At 40.5% G+C, this 16,612-nt stretch overlaps 1 protein-coding gene across 2 annotated transcripts in view; it reads left to right on the top strand.

Moving 5' to 3' along the window:
- The window catches only part of LOC106939798 (mitochondrial peptide methionine sulfoxide reductase-like), a 43,213-nt gene that overhangs the window by 22,112 nt on the left and 4,489 nt on the right, over positions 1 to 16,612 (top strand). For both annotated transcript variants that reach the window (XM_015022339.1, XM_015022341.1), the window contains exon 5: positions 7,896 to 8,002. In XM_015022339.1, coding sequence (XP_014877825.1) covers positions 7,896 to 8,002 — 107 coding nt within the window. The remainder of the gene's footprint in view (positions 1 to 7,895; positions 8,003 to 16,612) is intronic.

The following is a 16,612-nucleotide window of genomic DNA, read 5'->3' as shown; positions in this document are numbered from 1 at the left end:
TACCTTTATTTATTTATTTTTATTAGAGCAGGAGAAGCAGTGGGAAACAATAGAAAATGGATCTTTGTTCATTTGGCCCAAACGGGATAAAAAATAAAAAAAAAGTAGAATGCAACTTTCAAGTTCCTGACTTTGGATGTTTGATCTGAAAACAAAAAACACACAAAAAAACGATAGAATAACCTCTACAGGCTGCAGACATTTCCATGTCCTACATAGTCAGAAAAAAATCAAACCAAATTTCTGTATTTGAGTTATCTTTCCTGCTCTTTCTGAAGCTCTTAGTTGCTTCTCTTGTAGCAGTTTGCTGTCTCTTCACAGAGGCAATCCCCACCACTCTAAGTGTTTGCAAAAAGCATGTATGAATCTTGCATTTTTTTATTTTTATTTTTTACTTTTAACACTGGAATATCTCAGAAGACGATGGGGCTTTCCATGTGTTCATACTTCAAAATCTGGGCGAGGGTCTTTCTGCATGGCGTTTACAAGTTCTCCCCATGCATGCATGCGTTCTCTCTGGGTACTCTGACTTTCTACCACAGTACATAAAACCTGACAATCTGGAAAAATAAGACCTGCAGCAACGCAGGACCATGCTGTTTGACTTAGAGGATGGAAAGTCCAATATCTGATCCAGGAATTACTCCAGTAATTTATACTGATATGAGATCTGATTGGCTCCGTCTCCTATTGTAATCTAATTTTAAAAAGGCAATAAGTATAACGAAATGAAAATATGTGGAGTTGTTCTAGAATCCATTAATATTGATGAGCATAATTTTTATGGAAATCTGCCTCAAAAAAAGCTGCTGAGTAAAACTACTGTCTAATGTTGACGGTTATACATTTTGAGGAGTAAAAATTTTGATCTTATGCAGTGGCAGCAAGCTTCACTTATTCCATTTAGAAGCAGCTAAAAATAAACAGTTAAGGGCCAGAGTTACAGTGTTCTGACAGCGCGCCCAGAACCATGAAGTGATCATGTTAGAGAGCGCCGCGCCACTAAAAACAGAAAATAAAGCTGTTTTTAACGCGTGAAGCGACTGCAGAGTGTAAACTCAGCCTGCTTGTGTCTCTCTGTGTATTTAATGAGCAATCAGATAATAACCGAGCGAGATGTGCTCCCCTTTCTAGAAAACGACTGTGGTAATGTGCATGATGTGTCATGTGCAGAGTCACCGTTGTGATTTAATATTGCCTCTGTATGTGCAAGCATAACGTCGCTTTCTGCTCCCCTTTCCGTGCCTTTGCATGCGTACGCAGCCCGTATGGACGTGTGTGCAGGTGTGTGTGTCCACCAGGGAGGCTCTCACCATCCCTGCTACGTACTCTGCCTCTGTCTCCAGCGCGTTAGCAGCGGCTTACATAAGAACAGGGCAAAAATAGAAGTCGAGAGGAGAGAGGAGGAGGAGAGAGCTCTGCTGGCACGCACACAGCCGGAACGGGCCTGCAGGGCACGGCACAAACACTACTACTATCACACATGTACGGGGATCTCTGCATCTATCTGGAATTACAGGTCTTTCTGTGTGTTTCTCTAATAAAAAAGCAAAAATAAAACCCCATCAACATTAAGTAATCTCCTTTTGATGTTGGAACGGATGGGGGGCAAGGTTACAGTTTTTACATATATTATTGGGTTGATATTGCATTCAAGGGGAGGATGATGAAAAGATAAAAGGGTGGGGAGGAAGAAAGACGTAAAAGAAAATTCATTAGATTGTTCATTAGTGTTCACTTTACCACCATCTAATTGGACAGACTTTGTGCAATAATTTTGAGATCAAATATTCTTCCTTCATGCTCAAAAACGTGCCAGTTATAGAAAAAAAACCAACAATAACTGGACACCAGCAGCAGGTCAGGGCTTTCTGTTTATCAGGAGCCGCATTTCCATTACAGATGTGAGTAAAACTTTGTCAGTATTCTGCTAATGTTGAAAAAATAAAATTTTGCAATTGTGCTGTTCCCATTAAATAAGAAATGTACTTAAATTAAAAATAAGTTTGTTCATTTTTAATAAATCATTAAAAATGGCGGCGCGCCGTCATCCTCCTACCACTTCCTGTTGTTTTCTTCTTCATGGTTTCTGCCAGTGGCAACATCCGGTTGTTGATTATGTGATTCATATGATTGGAAAAAAGTGTTTTGCAAATTTTGATACTTTTAATCAACAAATGAGTTTTTTTGAAAATGGTGTGTTTCCATTAAGTGAATGTATTTTCGAAATGTGAAATTGCCCAATTATGTACAATGGAAACGCAGCCAGTTACTTCGGAAAGAAAATAATGGAAAGTTCAGAAGCAAATAAAATCTTAGTCTCTCATTCCTTTCCAATATCAACATCATTTTCAAACTGATACCTTCTTATTATATTTCTATCTTCTAAAACTGAACTGAGGTGAGACTTTAATGTGCTTTCTGCAAGACGAATCATCTCAAACCCCTAATTTTACAGAATCTTCGATTTAGGCTCAGACAGTTACAAACGGAGTCTAGAAGGACATGCATTAACCAGCGACGAGCCTCGAGCCGGAGGAGAATGGAGAGTTAGAGCAAAATCTGGAAGCAGAGACCTGAAGGGAAAGTTGGACGTGGGGGAAATGACAGGCTTTTATCCCCAGCAGCCAGCAGGGACAACTTGAGTGGAGCCATTTTTTTCCCTCCTTGCAACAAAAACACTGGAAGAGATTTTACAGAGCTGCAGCAATTCTCAGCGGGTTTGAAGACAACCAAAAGTGTTTGCGCGTACATTAGGTTTGTGCATGACTGTCTCCAGGAGAGAGTCACTCCCTTAGCGACACCCCCTCCACCCGCCTCCTCCACCCTCCCACTTCCTTTTGACTTTAGCTTCCGTGTAAGTTAAAGGAGCCACGTTAAAATTCTCCCGTTTTTGGGAGGGGCTATTAATTAATATTTTCAGCTCGCCGGGCGTAGGTCAGTGACCCCTCAAGGCGGTGTGTGCATGTGTGTGTGCACATGTGTGACCTCTGGCCCCTCCTCTTCTGTCCACCCCCATTACCCTCTGCTTTCAGAGGCAAGGCTCTCATGCATAATGCAGAGAGAACAGGGAGGTTCTCATTAATAATTACTGCCGCCTTTGATGGATGTAGAAAATAACGAAGGGGGCTGTTAAAAATGGAGAGAGTGAGGCGAAGGCGGGAGGTTTTATTTTTTTCTTTCTTTTTATGGGGGTTTTGTTTGATTTTTAGTCATGGAGACGAGGATCTTATAGAGACAATTATGGACATATATTTTACTCTGCTACTTTCTTCTTCTACTACTCTCTAAATTGCATCATTTGCTCATTTTTAAACTGTTTCTGTATGTTTTCTCTCAGTTTTGTTCTTTCTTCTGGTCTGATGTTCTGTTTACCTGTGGTTGCTCCCAGGAGGAGAACATCAGCTGAGATAGTGCTGCCAACAACTAAACATTCCCCCTCTTCCATTATTTACTTTTTATAACTCTGAAAGTCTCTATCGGTTCTTTTTGTGTATCCGCTTTGTCTTGTCAAACATCCAGTCGTTCGTGGCTGATGGTCGCTCGTACTGAATCAGGTTCTGGTTCTGCTGGAGGTTTCTTTCTGCTAAAGCAGTTTTTCCTCTCCACTGTCGCTGCTTGCATCCTCGTATTGGGTATTGTAAGTCCGTTATTCGATGCCATCTGCTGGGTTTTCTTAGCTGGAAAACTTATGAGTATGAGCATTTCTGTTTAGGTACTCACAGATACTGATGCTGATCGTACCAATAAATTGGTACTTAATGCTTCTCACAGTTAGCTTTTTAAAACAAATTTACTTTATGTAGGACAGGGCGACTCTTCTTCTTTTTAAGCCTATAGTCTCTCTATTCAGAGTGTTTTAATAAATTATAATGAAAGCCATATAGATAGTTTAGTCTTCAAATGCTTTATCAAATTACTTGTTAGAAGTTTGATTTTGTGCTACAATTTAGACCCAAAATTTGGTCTGGGTCGGGCCAAAATGATTTGCCTAATGGGTCGTACGTTTTTTATACCGAGAATAAAATGAACACATCTGGACTATATTTACTAATCAAGTGACTTCTGAAAGCAACAACCTGCACTGGATTTTATTTTGAGGTATGAAATTAAAGGGGCTGAATATATGCGTGCCACAAATTTTTGATTTTTATTTGTAAACATTTTCAAAGACCATTTTCCTTCCTCCTCCTAATACTGAATTATGTTTGTTGGCCTAGCAATTAAAATCTAATGGAACATCAATAAGTTTGTTGTTGAAAAGAGCTGAAAGCAAATAAATCTTAGGGTAAGAAAACTTTTACAAACTGCAGCTCACTTTTATTGTTTAATTCAGGCGTCTGATCACAGTGCTAACTTTTTTTCTTTTTTGCTGGAACATAGTTGTGACATTGTTCTTTAGGAACTGTCTGCTCTCCTTATGAGAATATAAAAACTTTCACAGATTAACTTTAGTGAAGTAAATTTTAGCAGAATTGCATCATCACTCAGCAATATTTCACAGTAAAAATTTCCATGCAAACGCTGGAGGGGTGAGAAATTCTGCAGCATTCTGCACGATCCGCTGCCGTAATGTTAATGTAGGAAGTGATTTTACTGGAAAACATCTGGATGTTGTTTGGGATTGAGATGTAAAGAAAAAATTTAGTTCATTTGTAATGTTCTGAATTATTTAATGTATTATTGCTTCATAAAACCAAAAGGAAAGTTCTCCAATAACAATTGATATTTAAATGAAATATTTCCTCTGGCTCTTATGCAAAAAGATATGCAAAGTTACTGATGCCAAAATGATTCATAAGTTAATGTTTTGTTTAAATAGTTGTAGGATGAATTCATGAACTGACATCACAACTACAGTAACTGCTGCTCCCCTTTGTTTTCAAAATCTTTGTATTTGAAAAATGTTTCCCCTGAATGTTGCCAGCATAGGTTTCAGCTTTTCCCCTCCAATACACATTTTCATCATATTTGAACCACGCAAGAATGTAGTTTTATTGAGGAACATTGAGTGAAGCGGATTCTCTGAGGCAGCAAACATCCCTTCTTGTGAGTTTATTCAGTGTGTGTCACAGAGCAGCCGCTGGTTGCTTGTCTGATTTGATTTGAATGACGACCAGATGAATACTTATGGCCGTTCCGCTCCAGCAGGCCGCTTCGCAGATAGGTTGTGACATTCCATGATGTAAGGTAACGTTTAATCTAAAGACAACAAGATATGCAGATTACTGTGTCAAGGAGATGTTTTCTGTGTCAGTGGAGATTGTTACTCTCCCGTGGTGAACACAGAAAGGCGACGCAGCAGTACTGCTGATGTATTACGGCAGCGTTAACTTACTGTGATCACAACTGATCCATTCATTACAACGGATAAATGTAGGCAACATAATCTCAACCACTGCTTTGAGGCCTCGGTTTCGGTAGTCGGCTTCGGCCATCTTGGGTTAATGCAGCCAGAAGTAACAGACATCTTAGTTAAAGTGCTTAATGCATCCTCTGGGTAATTCCCAGCCTTGCCAAATGTCATGCCAGATTTTAAGGCTCAGAGTAAATCGCACTGAGGTCAATGTAAGCTCTGTTGTATAAAATTGCACAAATGTTGAATTTCTAATTTCTCACTTATCCAGGTCTGCACAAACAGAAGTGTGCAGCTGAACTTTCCTCCCGTTTCTTTTCACCTTTCGCCTCTCATCCAAACTTTACAGCTCAGTGTTTGAGAAGTTGTTGCTTGTCGCTAACAATGCCATGTGAGCAGTTTTGGACACATGTCCCAATGTGTGAAGTGCCGACTCGTCTCTGGGGAGACGAGCCTGAGCTACAGAGCAGTCTTACATCACTGCTACCTCCGTCCTTCTGGGGCAACATTGTGTTTTACAGGCACATAGTACCATTTTATAGTACATTACAGTAACTTCAGTTGTTATAAAAATGTTTCATACATCAAAAAAGACGTAAAAGAAATTTGACATTGCAGTTTAACACTTTGAAAAACTTGCGTTTCTGCACTCTGAATGGATTTCAGGGGAGATTACAGGATGTCTCAGACATGCAGGAAAGAATCAAAGGTTTGTTTCTGATGAGGGAATAACTTTATAATGGTAAATGGACTGAATTTTTCCAGTCATTTTGATCACTGGAGTCACATTCACCCATTCACACACTTTTATACACTGATGAAGCTGGAATCGAACCTACAACCTTCTGATCACAGGATGAATACTCTACACACAGAGCCACTGTCACTGTAGGTAGACTGTGTAAAACTCAAAAAATATAATTACATAATATAACCACAGACCAAATTAGCACATTTCATAAGTAATGTAAATATTTGTTTATTAAAGTGTGTCTGTCTACCCCAACTCTAATATGGACTGATATGCATTTCTTAGATTGATGTGGGCAGTATTATGATATGGTATTATTATAATTGATATTATTAGCCGATTTGTAAAATGATTTACACTTTGTAATGTAAAAGATGTCAAAACTTGATAAAAACCATCAGCTAATTATTATCGTTTTACACAGAAAAACAGTTTTGGTTTCTGTGCCAATTCTTACATCTAGTTCAGTTGTAGCTCTGGCATATGGCCGCTCTGAAAAGCATCACCCAACCTGGACACTCTGAGTTTCTATTTATTGAACATTTAGTGATTGAAAAGCCAATGATTTCCCTCAGGAGGTTCTTTTTTTATGTTGAAACTCGGATCTGTTGGATGAGCTCAAACACAGCTTGGAATCCAACACTGGTGCATGTTTGATGTGCAACCAAGAAGCCGTTTGCCAACTCGTTCTCACGTCAACTTTATAAGGTGATTAGCAATCACTGTTGGGTTTACAGCTAGAGCTTCTCCTTGAATTAGTGCCAGAAAATTACCTAACACAATAAGAAACATTCGAAAAGTCCTGAAAGGGAAAAGTTCCTCTTTAGGAGAACGCTGCAGGGAGCTGATGGTGCGTTCAGTTGGCTGCAAGGCGTTTCTGTTACAGCCTCCACTGACTGCAGCTCATAACAACCAGTCCGAAACGGCAGCATTTCCAGTTATGGATGAGTTTAAGAATCAGACAAAAAGCAAACGCTGCAGCCAGCAGAGAGTTGCACACTGATGCATTCCTTGATGCAAGAGCTGCTCAGGATTGTAGCTCCTTAAAACCTTAGAAGTGATGGAAGCTGTTTAGCCCTCTAAATCAAGGTGCTTTGGGCCTGGCCTCCTTCCAAACCCACTGATGTAAATCTGATGAAAATGTTGAGAGCGCCTCTCAGATTATAGGAGATGAAAATGCATCTACCTACAGTCCTATTTGCTCCTCTGCAAATTAAAATCTGCTTTTACTTTTTGTGATACTTAAAGATTTCAACAAACAAAGTCAGTCAATTAAATAAACCACAGTTTTTTATGAGAATCTGATTTATTAAGAAACAATAACTATCCAAACCAATTTGGCATTAATTAAGAAATTCAAAAGAGTGAAGAAAAGTAAGTAATATCTATCAGATCTAGATCTTATGTTTTACAGTGTTGTAAAAAGATTCTTGTGAATTGTCCTGTTTTTCCTTTTTGCTCGTTTCTGGTTGGCTAAACAATTATACTAGAAGAAGATAATCTGAGTACGTACAAAATGTAATTTTCAAAAGACGTTGCTTTTAAACAAAATGTGGCCTACTTTATGCTGTCAGACAAGTTCTACTGAAGGGATTTCTAGGTTGAACATGTCCGGGACTAATCAGGCCTGAGCGTGGCAAATGAAACGAAGCTCAGACTTGGTATTGGCAGTTTTTCTTGTTTCATGAAAATGCAGCGTGGTGACGTATTCATGCAGAACGTTTCCATCCTCTGGTTGTTCTTCCCTCGTGCAGCTGCTGTGTTCATCCTGCTTTGTGTTTTCTGCAGGCATGAAGCAGCACAATGACAGCGGCACTCAGTATCGTTCAGTCATTTACACGTCCAGCCCAGCTCAGCAGGAGGCTGCACTGAAGAGCAAGGAGGCCTTCCAGAAGGTGATCACACACAAACACACACCAGCCGACATGTGTGTGTGTCCTGTTAGGATTTTTCTAAAACTGGATGAGTGCTAGATGGCTCACAATGGTGATCTTGTATGGGACTCACTAAATCATGGTATTTGCACATAGTTTTAAATTCATATATCTAAAACTAAGGTTAACTTACTAAAACGTAAGTTAAGTATAAGGTTGAAATCTGCTTTAGTTACAGGTACAAAATAAAAGTATTTGGTTAAAATGGCATCGCCATGTGAGTTTGAATTGATGAAAGGGTAAAAGGAAACAAACACTTCAACAAATAGGAATAAGTTCATGCAGCTGATGTCTTTATTTCACTCATTAACCGTTTTTTTTGTTATTTGAATAACAATAACTAGTCAGTGCTTTAAGTTTTGACCTCTTAGTTTGAAAAAACAAGTTCTGTTTGGACCAAACTCATCTCCATCTTTTTAAGCTGAAAGAAGGGAGGAGGGTCAATAGGTCATCCCAACTGATTTCCTTTCAGCAGTACACGCGTTCCCCTTTTGTTCTTTCAGTCCATCTGTCCATCCATCCATCCATCCATCATTTAAAATTGATCCCTGCATCTTCTTGGCTCATTCTCCTCCTCTCAGCTCTAAATGGCTTTCATGGACTAGCTGACGGGGGGGCAAAGGAGAGCAAATTACCATCTTCCTGGTTACGTTGGGCGCTCTGGGTCAGCAGGCAAGGATCAGAGGGCTGCTATGTTGTCGTGGCAACAACCTCTCAACCTTGGCCTTGAGCTGGGGTCAGGGGTTAGGGGAGCTTTGGCAGCTAGGTCCAGAGGGACAGGGAGGCGGGGAAGGACAGCAGAAAATGCTAAAGAGGGAAGAAGCCATGTCAGGGGGCCGTCAATGCTGACAGGCTGTCAACTGAAACACACACACACACACACACACACGTTCTGTGTTTATAAACCAGGCACCCTCAGTGTGTTAGGCATCATGAGACTAAGAGATGTCCAACTCAGACTTTGTACATTCACATCAAAACCTGAACTAAACTAAAAATGTTCACAAAACCTGAAGAGACATTTTTGTCTCTTTCTGCTGACCTCATGTCCCACACTGACTTCCTGAAACACATAAACCTCATTAAAGCTGATGGAGCTATCTTTATCTTTTCAACTAAAACTCAATGCATGGGTTTTAGTTACTTCTCATGCTTTGAACTGAGCAGCTAAATCATGAAATGCCAATTAAAGCCAATTAAAATTCTGTACACAAAACATCCAGCAGGTGGAGATACTGAGTTCACTGGAACAAGGCAAAATGAGATCATAAGGAATATTTATCAGTCTTTCTATTTTTCAGACATGAGTGTTTGAGGAATTTCAACTTTTTTTTTTTAATCTGCAATCAATGTGGAATATTCTAGTCTGGGATTGTCTATAGAACTAGTTTGTGTATCTAACTCAGTTATAATGCTAGAGCCAAAAAAAGATTTCATATTTCAAGTTATGTCTTAAAATGTATGAGGTTTTGTGATTTTTTTAATTATATATTTTTTTTTATAATTTTAGTTTTATGCATAGGCTAATTTTGTTGACTTCTATTCAAAATGCATTTTTAAGACGCTACTGCTGCAATTGGATATTTATTTTTATTTTATTTGTAGGTGTAAAGTAAATATTTTTGTGTGTTTTTTATGTATATTTATTTTTTTACTATTGCCATGAATGAACAAAAAAGCACTTTTTTGTGCAGGCAGAGCAATTTATTATAATCGACTTTACACTTAATTAATTATATAATAATTAATGTTGCTGCAATTTTTGACACTTCAGTGTTTGCAGAATAATGTCTCAAAAAACTAAAAAACAGACAATCCTGCCTCATACATCGGGCGATGATGAAAAGAGTTTTGAGGTCACCTTCTCCATCCCTGCTGAATAAAAAGCATCTCCAGAGCATGACACTCCCATCACCGTGCTTCATCATGAGTTATGTTGTGTTCAGGTTCTTCTAACAAACTGCAAACAAGTTCTTATTGCTTCCCTTCAACAGTGGATTTCCTCTCGCTGCACTTCTGGAAAGAAATGATTTGTAGTTGTCCTGGTAACGGTTTCTCCCACCTGAGCTGTGTATCTCTCCAAAGTTTTAAGGGCTTCTCTGATTAAAAGTCTTCTTCCATCATCATATCATGGATTGAGCAGAGCTCTGTGAGATGTTCATAGCCTGAAATATTGATTTAAAACCCAACACTCATTTGATCATCTGCATATCTCTGCTGTGATCCTTTGTATTCCTGATACTTTCTCTCTAATGTTCTATCTGAGGCCTTCACAGAACTGATTTACACTCAGGTGGGTTGTTTTAGATTACTTTTAAAGGCAATTTGTTGATACAGAATTTATTTAAGGGTATCGGAGTAAAGGAAATATTTCCACACACACATATAGTTCTGTTTTATCTGCTATTTTTAGATAATGTGTTGCACAGAATCACCATATTACTGCCTAACTACAGTAATAACATGGATCAGAAGCTTATAAAACCATGCAGGGTCATATTAAAACACAGTTGTATTATTTTTGTTTTATTGATTTCAAGGCAGGTTTACAGCAGAGACTCTCAAAACGCATTTCTACACACATTCAGACTCGTTCCTTCCTTCTCCCCACCAACGCTGCTGACACAACCGATCTGTCAAGCACTTTAACGTCACCTCGCTCCCATCAACGGGCCACTGGGGCTCCCATCTTCCTAAAGCGGCTGACACAACCCCAACCAAGATGGCAGCGCGCTGCTCTCAAACACTCGTCTTAGGACGAAGCTAGATGAAGGCGTTCCTGCTGCGTTCGGGGTCTGGAAGACTTTCGCGGCAGAAACGAAGCCTCGTTCACTGAAGTGACAAGAGGGAGTGGATGATGACCAGAGATAAGACAGGCATCGCAAAAATCCAGATTCCAGCCCACTGCCGGGGCCGTGAGTCATAGTCGTATACACACACACACACACACACACACACACACACACACACACACACACACACACACACACACACACACAAACATACATCTGGCACATACAGGCGCAGCCCAATGAATAATTAACCCATATGAGGAGTCTCCTCTGCAGGGCTTTCAGTTCCTTAACTTCAGCGTTGAGGGGGAGGTTTGGGTGAGGGGGGGTAAGAGAGTGAGGCAGAAAAGCTTGTTTAAGCACAAGAGCGAAGAGGGAGGGAGGGTTAGTGGAGGAGGGGGGGGCGCTGGGGAGAAGGGGGTTCTCTGTAATGAAATTTGAAATTTGCAGAACATCAAAGGCTTCTGTAGCCCAGCCGCTGTGGCAGCAGAGCAGAGAGGAGGAGTGCTTCTCTTTCTCCGTCTCCCCGATCTCTCTTCTTCCCCTTCTTCTTCATCCCTCCCTCTCTGCCTGAAAGTGTCTCCCCAGAGCTGGGTGAGGGGTGTAGGGTTTAGTGGAGGGTGAGAGAGAAGGGATGGGAAGAGTTGATTAGGAGGAGACGGAGGGGGCTGGGGGGGGGCTTAGGGATGGGTTAGGGGTTTGGAGAGAAAAATGGATGAACGGGGGCTCCTATATGTGTGTGCGCATGTATGAACAATAGGGTTTATCAAGCTAGCTTTGAATATGGCGTGCGTGTTTGTGCATGCACATGTGTGTGTGTCGGGCCTTGGAGGAGGGAGTGTGCCCTCTGATAAAGCATCCCAACTTAATGAGCTTGAAAACGGGATGAAGAGGGAAGGGGGAGTGAAGTTCTGATGATGAGTGGAGGGGAAAAAAAGGCATTTGAGTTTAGAAGTGACATGCAGGAGCCTGAGGCTGGGGAACATCAGCAGGTTTTGTAATCAGACTTCTAGTCAAGTTTATTTTTGCTTTTTATTTTCTGGAAAGTGTTCAAAAGTGAGATTTTGATATTCCAAATGTTCCTCAATTTCTGCAGAAGTTGTTGCCGTTTCCTATAAACTGATCGGTATTACTGAGACGTCCGTTAATGAAATGGGTTGTTCTTAATCTGGGATTTCTATTCAGACGCGTTTTAACGTGAAATCAGGACAGACCTGCTGAGATTTTCTTTCTTCCGCTTCACATCTGCCTAAAAAAAAAACAACAATAAAACAAGTTTAAGCGCTCATCCCCTCGCTCCAAAAAGCACGTGCATCCCTCTCTGCTCCAGGGATGTAGGAGTGCTGGCTTCCTCGCTCACAAAATGTAGGAGGGCTCTGCGAAGATTAGAGCCTGACTAAAATGGATCCTGACCCGTACTGCAGCAGGGAAAGACGGATGAGGAGAGCAGAAAATAAAAATCTCTTCATCCGTCGGGCACATTTCAGGACGCCTTCTTATCTTCCATTCCTCTTTTTTTCCCCAACAGCTAAATGTGTTTTATTTGCATTCATTCCTCTTCATAATCTCCATCTTTTCATCTGTTTCTCTGCGTCCTGCCGTCTCTGCCTCTCTGAGGTCACAGAGGGCGACCCCGGGGCTGCAGCGCGCTCGTCGGCTTGCACCATGTCAGGCTTTTTCATGTATTTCCAGGCTGAGCCACAGTCTGTCTATTACTAGCGCCTCTTCACCGTAGAGCAGCTTTGATGTGTGCAGTGCGTGCTCAAAAGTGTATTTACATTTTTAAGATGTTGAAGGGCTTTTTTTTTTTTTTTTTCTGAACTCCAGAGTTCAGGTGTGCAGCTGCAGTCGACGCCACTCCAGTTTTAGATCAGAGCGAAGGGAATCCGGAGCAGGATGGGAATGGAAATCCCTTCATCTGTTGTCTTTTTAACTTCTAGATTTATTTAAATGAGCTCATCTCGGTTGGAAATTTGCAGTTTATTTTCATTTTTTAACTTTAGCGCTACATATAGTGTTTATTTTAATAAATAAACCTAAAACCAGCTTAATTCCCAGGTTTAAGGTATTTGAAATGCAGAGAAAATCAGAGCCGTGCTCAGAGGACACCAGCTGTAAGCTGCTGCATGTGCTGGAAGCTTAACCCGTTTAATTACTAAAACACATTTTGTAAATGTTTGGTCTGTTTTAAAAACACATGGTGGACAAAATAAAAAAAATTTGATTGCACCTAGAAAACATGTTGTTACACAGAACTCAGTTTCATATTGTAAAAATAATACAAGATATAACAGAAGTGATCCAGAAGATTTCATTTTAAATTATTTCTTTGTGAGAAAAAAAATCTACATATTTACTCTGATGCATCTAAACTTTGCTGCTAAGACTTTCTGCTTCTTAAATGCAAACTAAATTCAGTCCATATCTTTAGTAATGCACTAATTTTGCTTTGCTTTCTGTTTTAATTTTTTTTTTACCTTTTGCAGTTACAGTTTTTAAAACCCCTTAAATGTATTTACATTCTGTCACAATACAACCACAAACTACAACAAAGTTGCTCATAATTGAGAAGTGAAAGGAAAAATATGCATTTTCTTTATCTCACAGGTGGGACTTCCACATTGACTTGTTACTTTGTAAAACTTCCTTTTACTGCAGTTGGAGCTGAAAGCTTTCTGGGTGTTTTTCTACCATCTTTTCTATTTTTAAATTTAGTTTTAGGCAATCAAAACACACAAATTTGCTTCGATCTAAACCATTTCATGGTCGCGCTGCTGGATGTCCAGTATCAGTTTTCTTCTAAGGATTCTTGTGCATTTAGTTTCATCTGTCGCTCACTTCAGCCGTCCTACTGCAGAAACCCATCCCCACAGCATGATGCAGCCATCACAATTTCACGGTGTTCGTTTACAGCTGCGCTTTGCATCCAGGTCCAAAAGTTTCATCTCAGTCTCATATAACTAGAGCGCTATCTTTTAGCTTTAGTTATATGAGGTATCAGAGTCATGAATATGTTTGAAGTTGTTTTGCACATATTTGCAATTTTTACATAAAATAAAGAAAATTATAGACCCCCTGACCAGCCTCTTTCTGAGACTGTCTTTAGTCAGAGGCGTCTTCAAAATTGCTGTAATACAGACCTCTACAGGAGATTGCTCCAGCCATCACCATCTACAATGACTATGAAGAATTTTGAATTAATACGAGTTACAACAACACTTAGTTTACCTTTGGGATCAAAAGAGTATTTTTGAATTTGAATTGATTTGTATTAGTACCATTACTGCTCTGCTAGGAAAATATACTGCAAAAAAATAAAATCTTACTTAGTATTTTTGGTATAATTTTAATGCAGATCTTAGTTTACATGAAATATGACAAAATTAGCTTAGAAGCAACTTTTCAGCAAGAAGTACGAGCTTGTCCTAAGTAAAAAAAAAGTCTCAGTATGGATAAAAAAGTACAAGATCCATTGTCAGATTATTTTACTTATAATGACACATTTTCTCATGTTATAAGTGAAATAATCTGCCAGTGGAACTATTGCTTTTTTTATCAATATTAAGAAATTATTAAATAAAGCTTCTGTAAGTTTGTTTTGTCTTATTTCAACAGTACTAAGATATTTGCACTAGAAACGAGACTAAACATATTTAGTAAGATTTCGTGTTTTTGCGGCGAAGCTGAGAAAACAGTCAAATTGAGGTCGTATCCGTCTTCAGATGTCTTCACTGTGAGTCATGGAGTGTCACAAACTCTACGTCAGTGCACTTGTCTTCCCCACCGCTGTTCTGCTGAAGGCCCTCAGAGGGAAGGAGGCACAGAGACAAGACTGTGGGGTAAAGAAGAGAAGAAGGGAGAGTACATGTTCTTCCTCCTCCCTCCTCTTCCACCTCTGCCCCTCTCTCGGGGTGTCACGTCCTATTTGTGTCCCGGGGTCGCCTCTGTGGCAACGGCGACGTTGCTGGGGGGCGGAGGGGTTCTCTCGCTTGGCTGGGAAGCAGGGAGGACATTGGAGCGTTGGTCTGAGGGAGAGAGAGAAAGCAAGAGAATGAAAATCCATCAGGAGATGGAGAGAGTGGAAGAGGAGGAGGAAGAAGAGGAGGAGGAGGAGGGATGCACCCATTCAGCCATGTCTTTGACATGGGAGTGTTTCCGACAGGCGTGAAGAAAGGAAGGGCTGACTGGGCTGAGTGAGCGCCGCTCTGGCCGCACACACTCAGGGATGTTTTTCTCACTCAGGACGACTTAGAGATTTTTACCTCTGAATTTAACATTAAATTTAACCACATTTGGTTCACATTCGCTCCGGTTTTCTCCTAAAACCTCCTGAGCCGAGGCAGAGATGCGCTTCTAGTTTACATTTAGGATTCACATCCCAATATTAGGTGGTTTCCAGAGATGATTTCTGTCGCTTTTCAGCCACTAATGCACAGAACCTGAACGGGTCCGCCAGCTTCAGTCCAAACATCCCGATTAGCATCAACCTGAAGACGTCTAGCTAACTCCGCTTCTCTCCATGTTGGACGCTTTTATCCTCCATATTCTTTCCTCCATTCCTCTGCCGCTGCTGCAGTGAGAGAGAGAGAAAGTGAAGCCACATAAGGTTATACACAGTGGCATGACGCCATGCATTCTGATTTATAGATCTAAAATGGCTGCCGTGTTGTGACTGCTGTAGAGGCTTGGATGGAGAGCGAGGGAGTGGTGCGGGGGCGTCAGGGTGGAGGTGTGTGTTTGGCTCGGAATAGCAAACCTTTCCTTGGCCGTCCAGAACACCCCGGAGGGTTCTGCGGCGCTGACTGTGGTTTGTTGGTGATAACTGATTAATTAGGCCACGGCGTGCAGCTCTGTGCTTCCGTCAGCCGGCTTTCCACAACCCTGCTGCCTGAAATCATCAAAATATGGCCTTTCCTGGCGGTATGTGCATAGTGTGCAGCGGTGAAGTGAATCTGTCTGCTGTATTTGTTAAAGGCTGCGCTGGTTGGATCCTGCAGGGAGACCAGAGCCCTCACACTGAAGCAGCAGCCGCTGAGGAGTTAGAGGTCAGCTGCTGCCTCAACCTCTCTGTGGGGCTCTGAGCTTTGATTTACTGACTCCTCTGCATCAGTCCCAGCTCTGCCACGCTGAGCCGGTGCGACACTGCCTCCATGTGGACAAACACACACACAACACCGCTGTTACTCTCAACCAGCGGTGCCCTCAAACTGAGCTGCTAAAGTTTCCATTATGAAATAAGTGTGCTGGATAAAATTCAGTGTAATCAAAACATGGTTTATCTTTGTTTTTCCCATCAAAAACACGAACCATATATAGATTTACGTGATTTTTTTTTCTGTTAACTCGAATGTTACACTGAAATCTTTCCAAGTATTTCTGGTTTAACCTCTAGTGCAAATATTTCAGTACACTTGAAATGAGACAAAACTAACTTCCAAGTAGCATTTTAGCACAATATAGAAGCTTGTTTTATGTCAATAATTATTTAATATTGATAAAATAATCAACCAGTGCAACAAAACACGTTTCCCATATTATAAGTTATAATGTTTTTGCTCCACTGACGTTTTTCACTTATAGCTGGTACTTTTTAAATTCAGTATTAAAGAATTATTGACTTAAAACAAGTGCCTAAGTTGTGCTGAAAAGTTATTTGTAAGTTAGTTTTGACCTGCCATTTCTGATTTTGACCGATACTGTTTTATTTATTTATTTTTATCTGAAATGTCACTAAAAACAGCAAGAAAGTTGCAGAGTTGGCAACAGTGAGGTTACTGTT

Source organism: Poecilia latipinna, unplaced genomic scaffold (genome assembly GCF_001443285.1).
Source record: "Poecilia latipinna isolate Pla-1442-1.1 unplaced genomic scaffold, P_latipinna-1.0 Scaffold2987, whole genome shotgun sequence".
Lineage (NCBI taxonomy): Eukaryota > Metazoa > Chordata > Actinopteri > Cyprinodontiformes > Poeciliidae > Poecilia > Poecilia latipinna.
The sequence above is the reverse complement of the archived record's forward strand: the minus strand, read 5'-3'. Positions and strand labels throughout refer to the sequence as shown.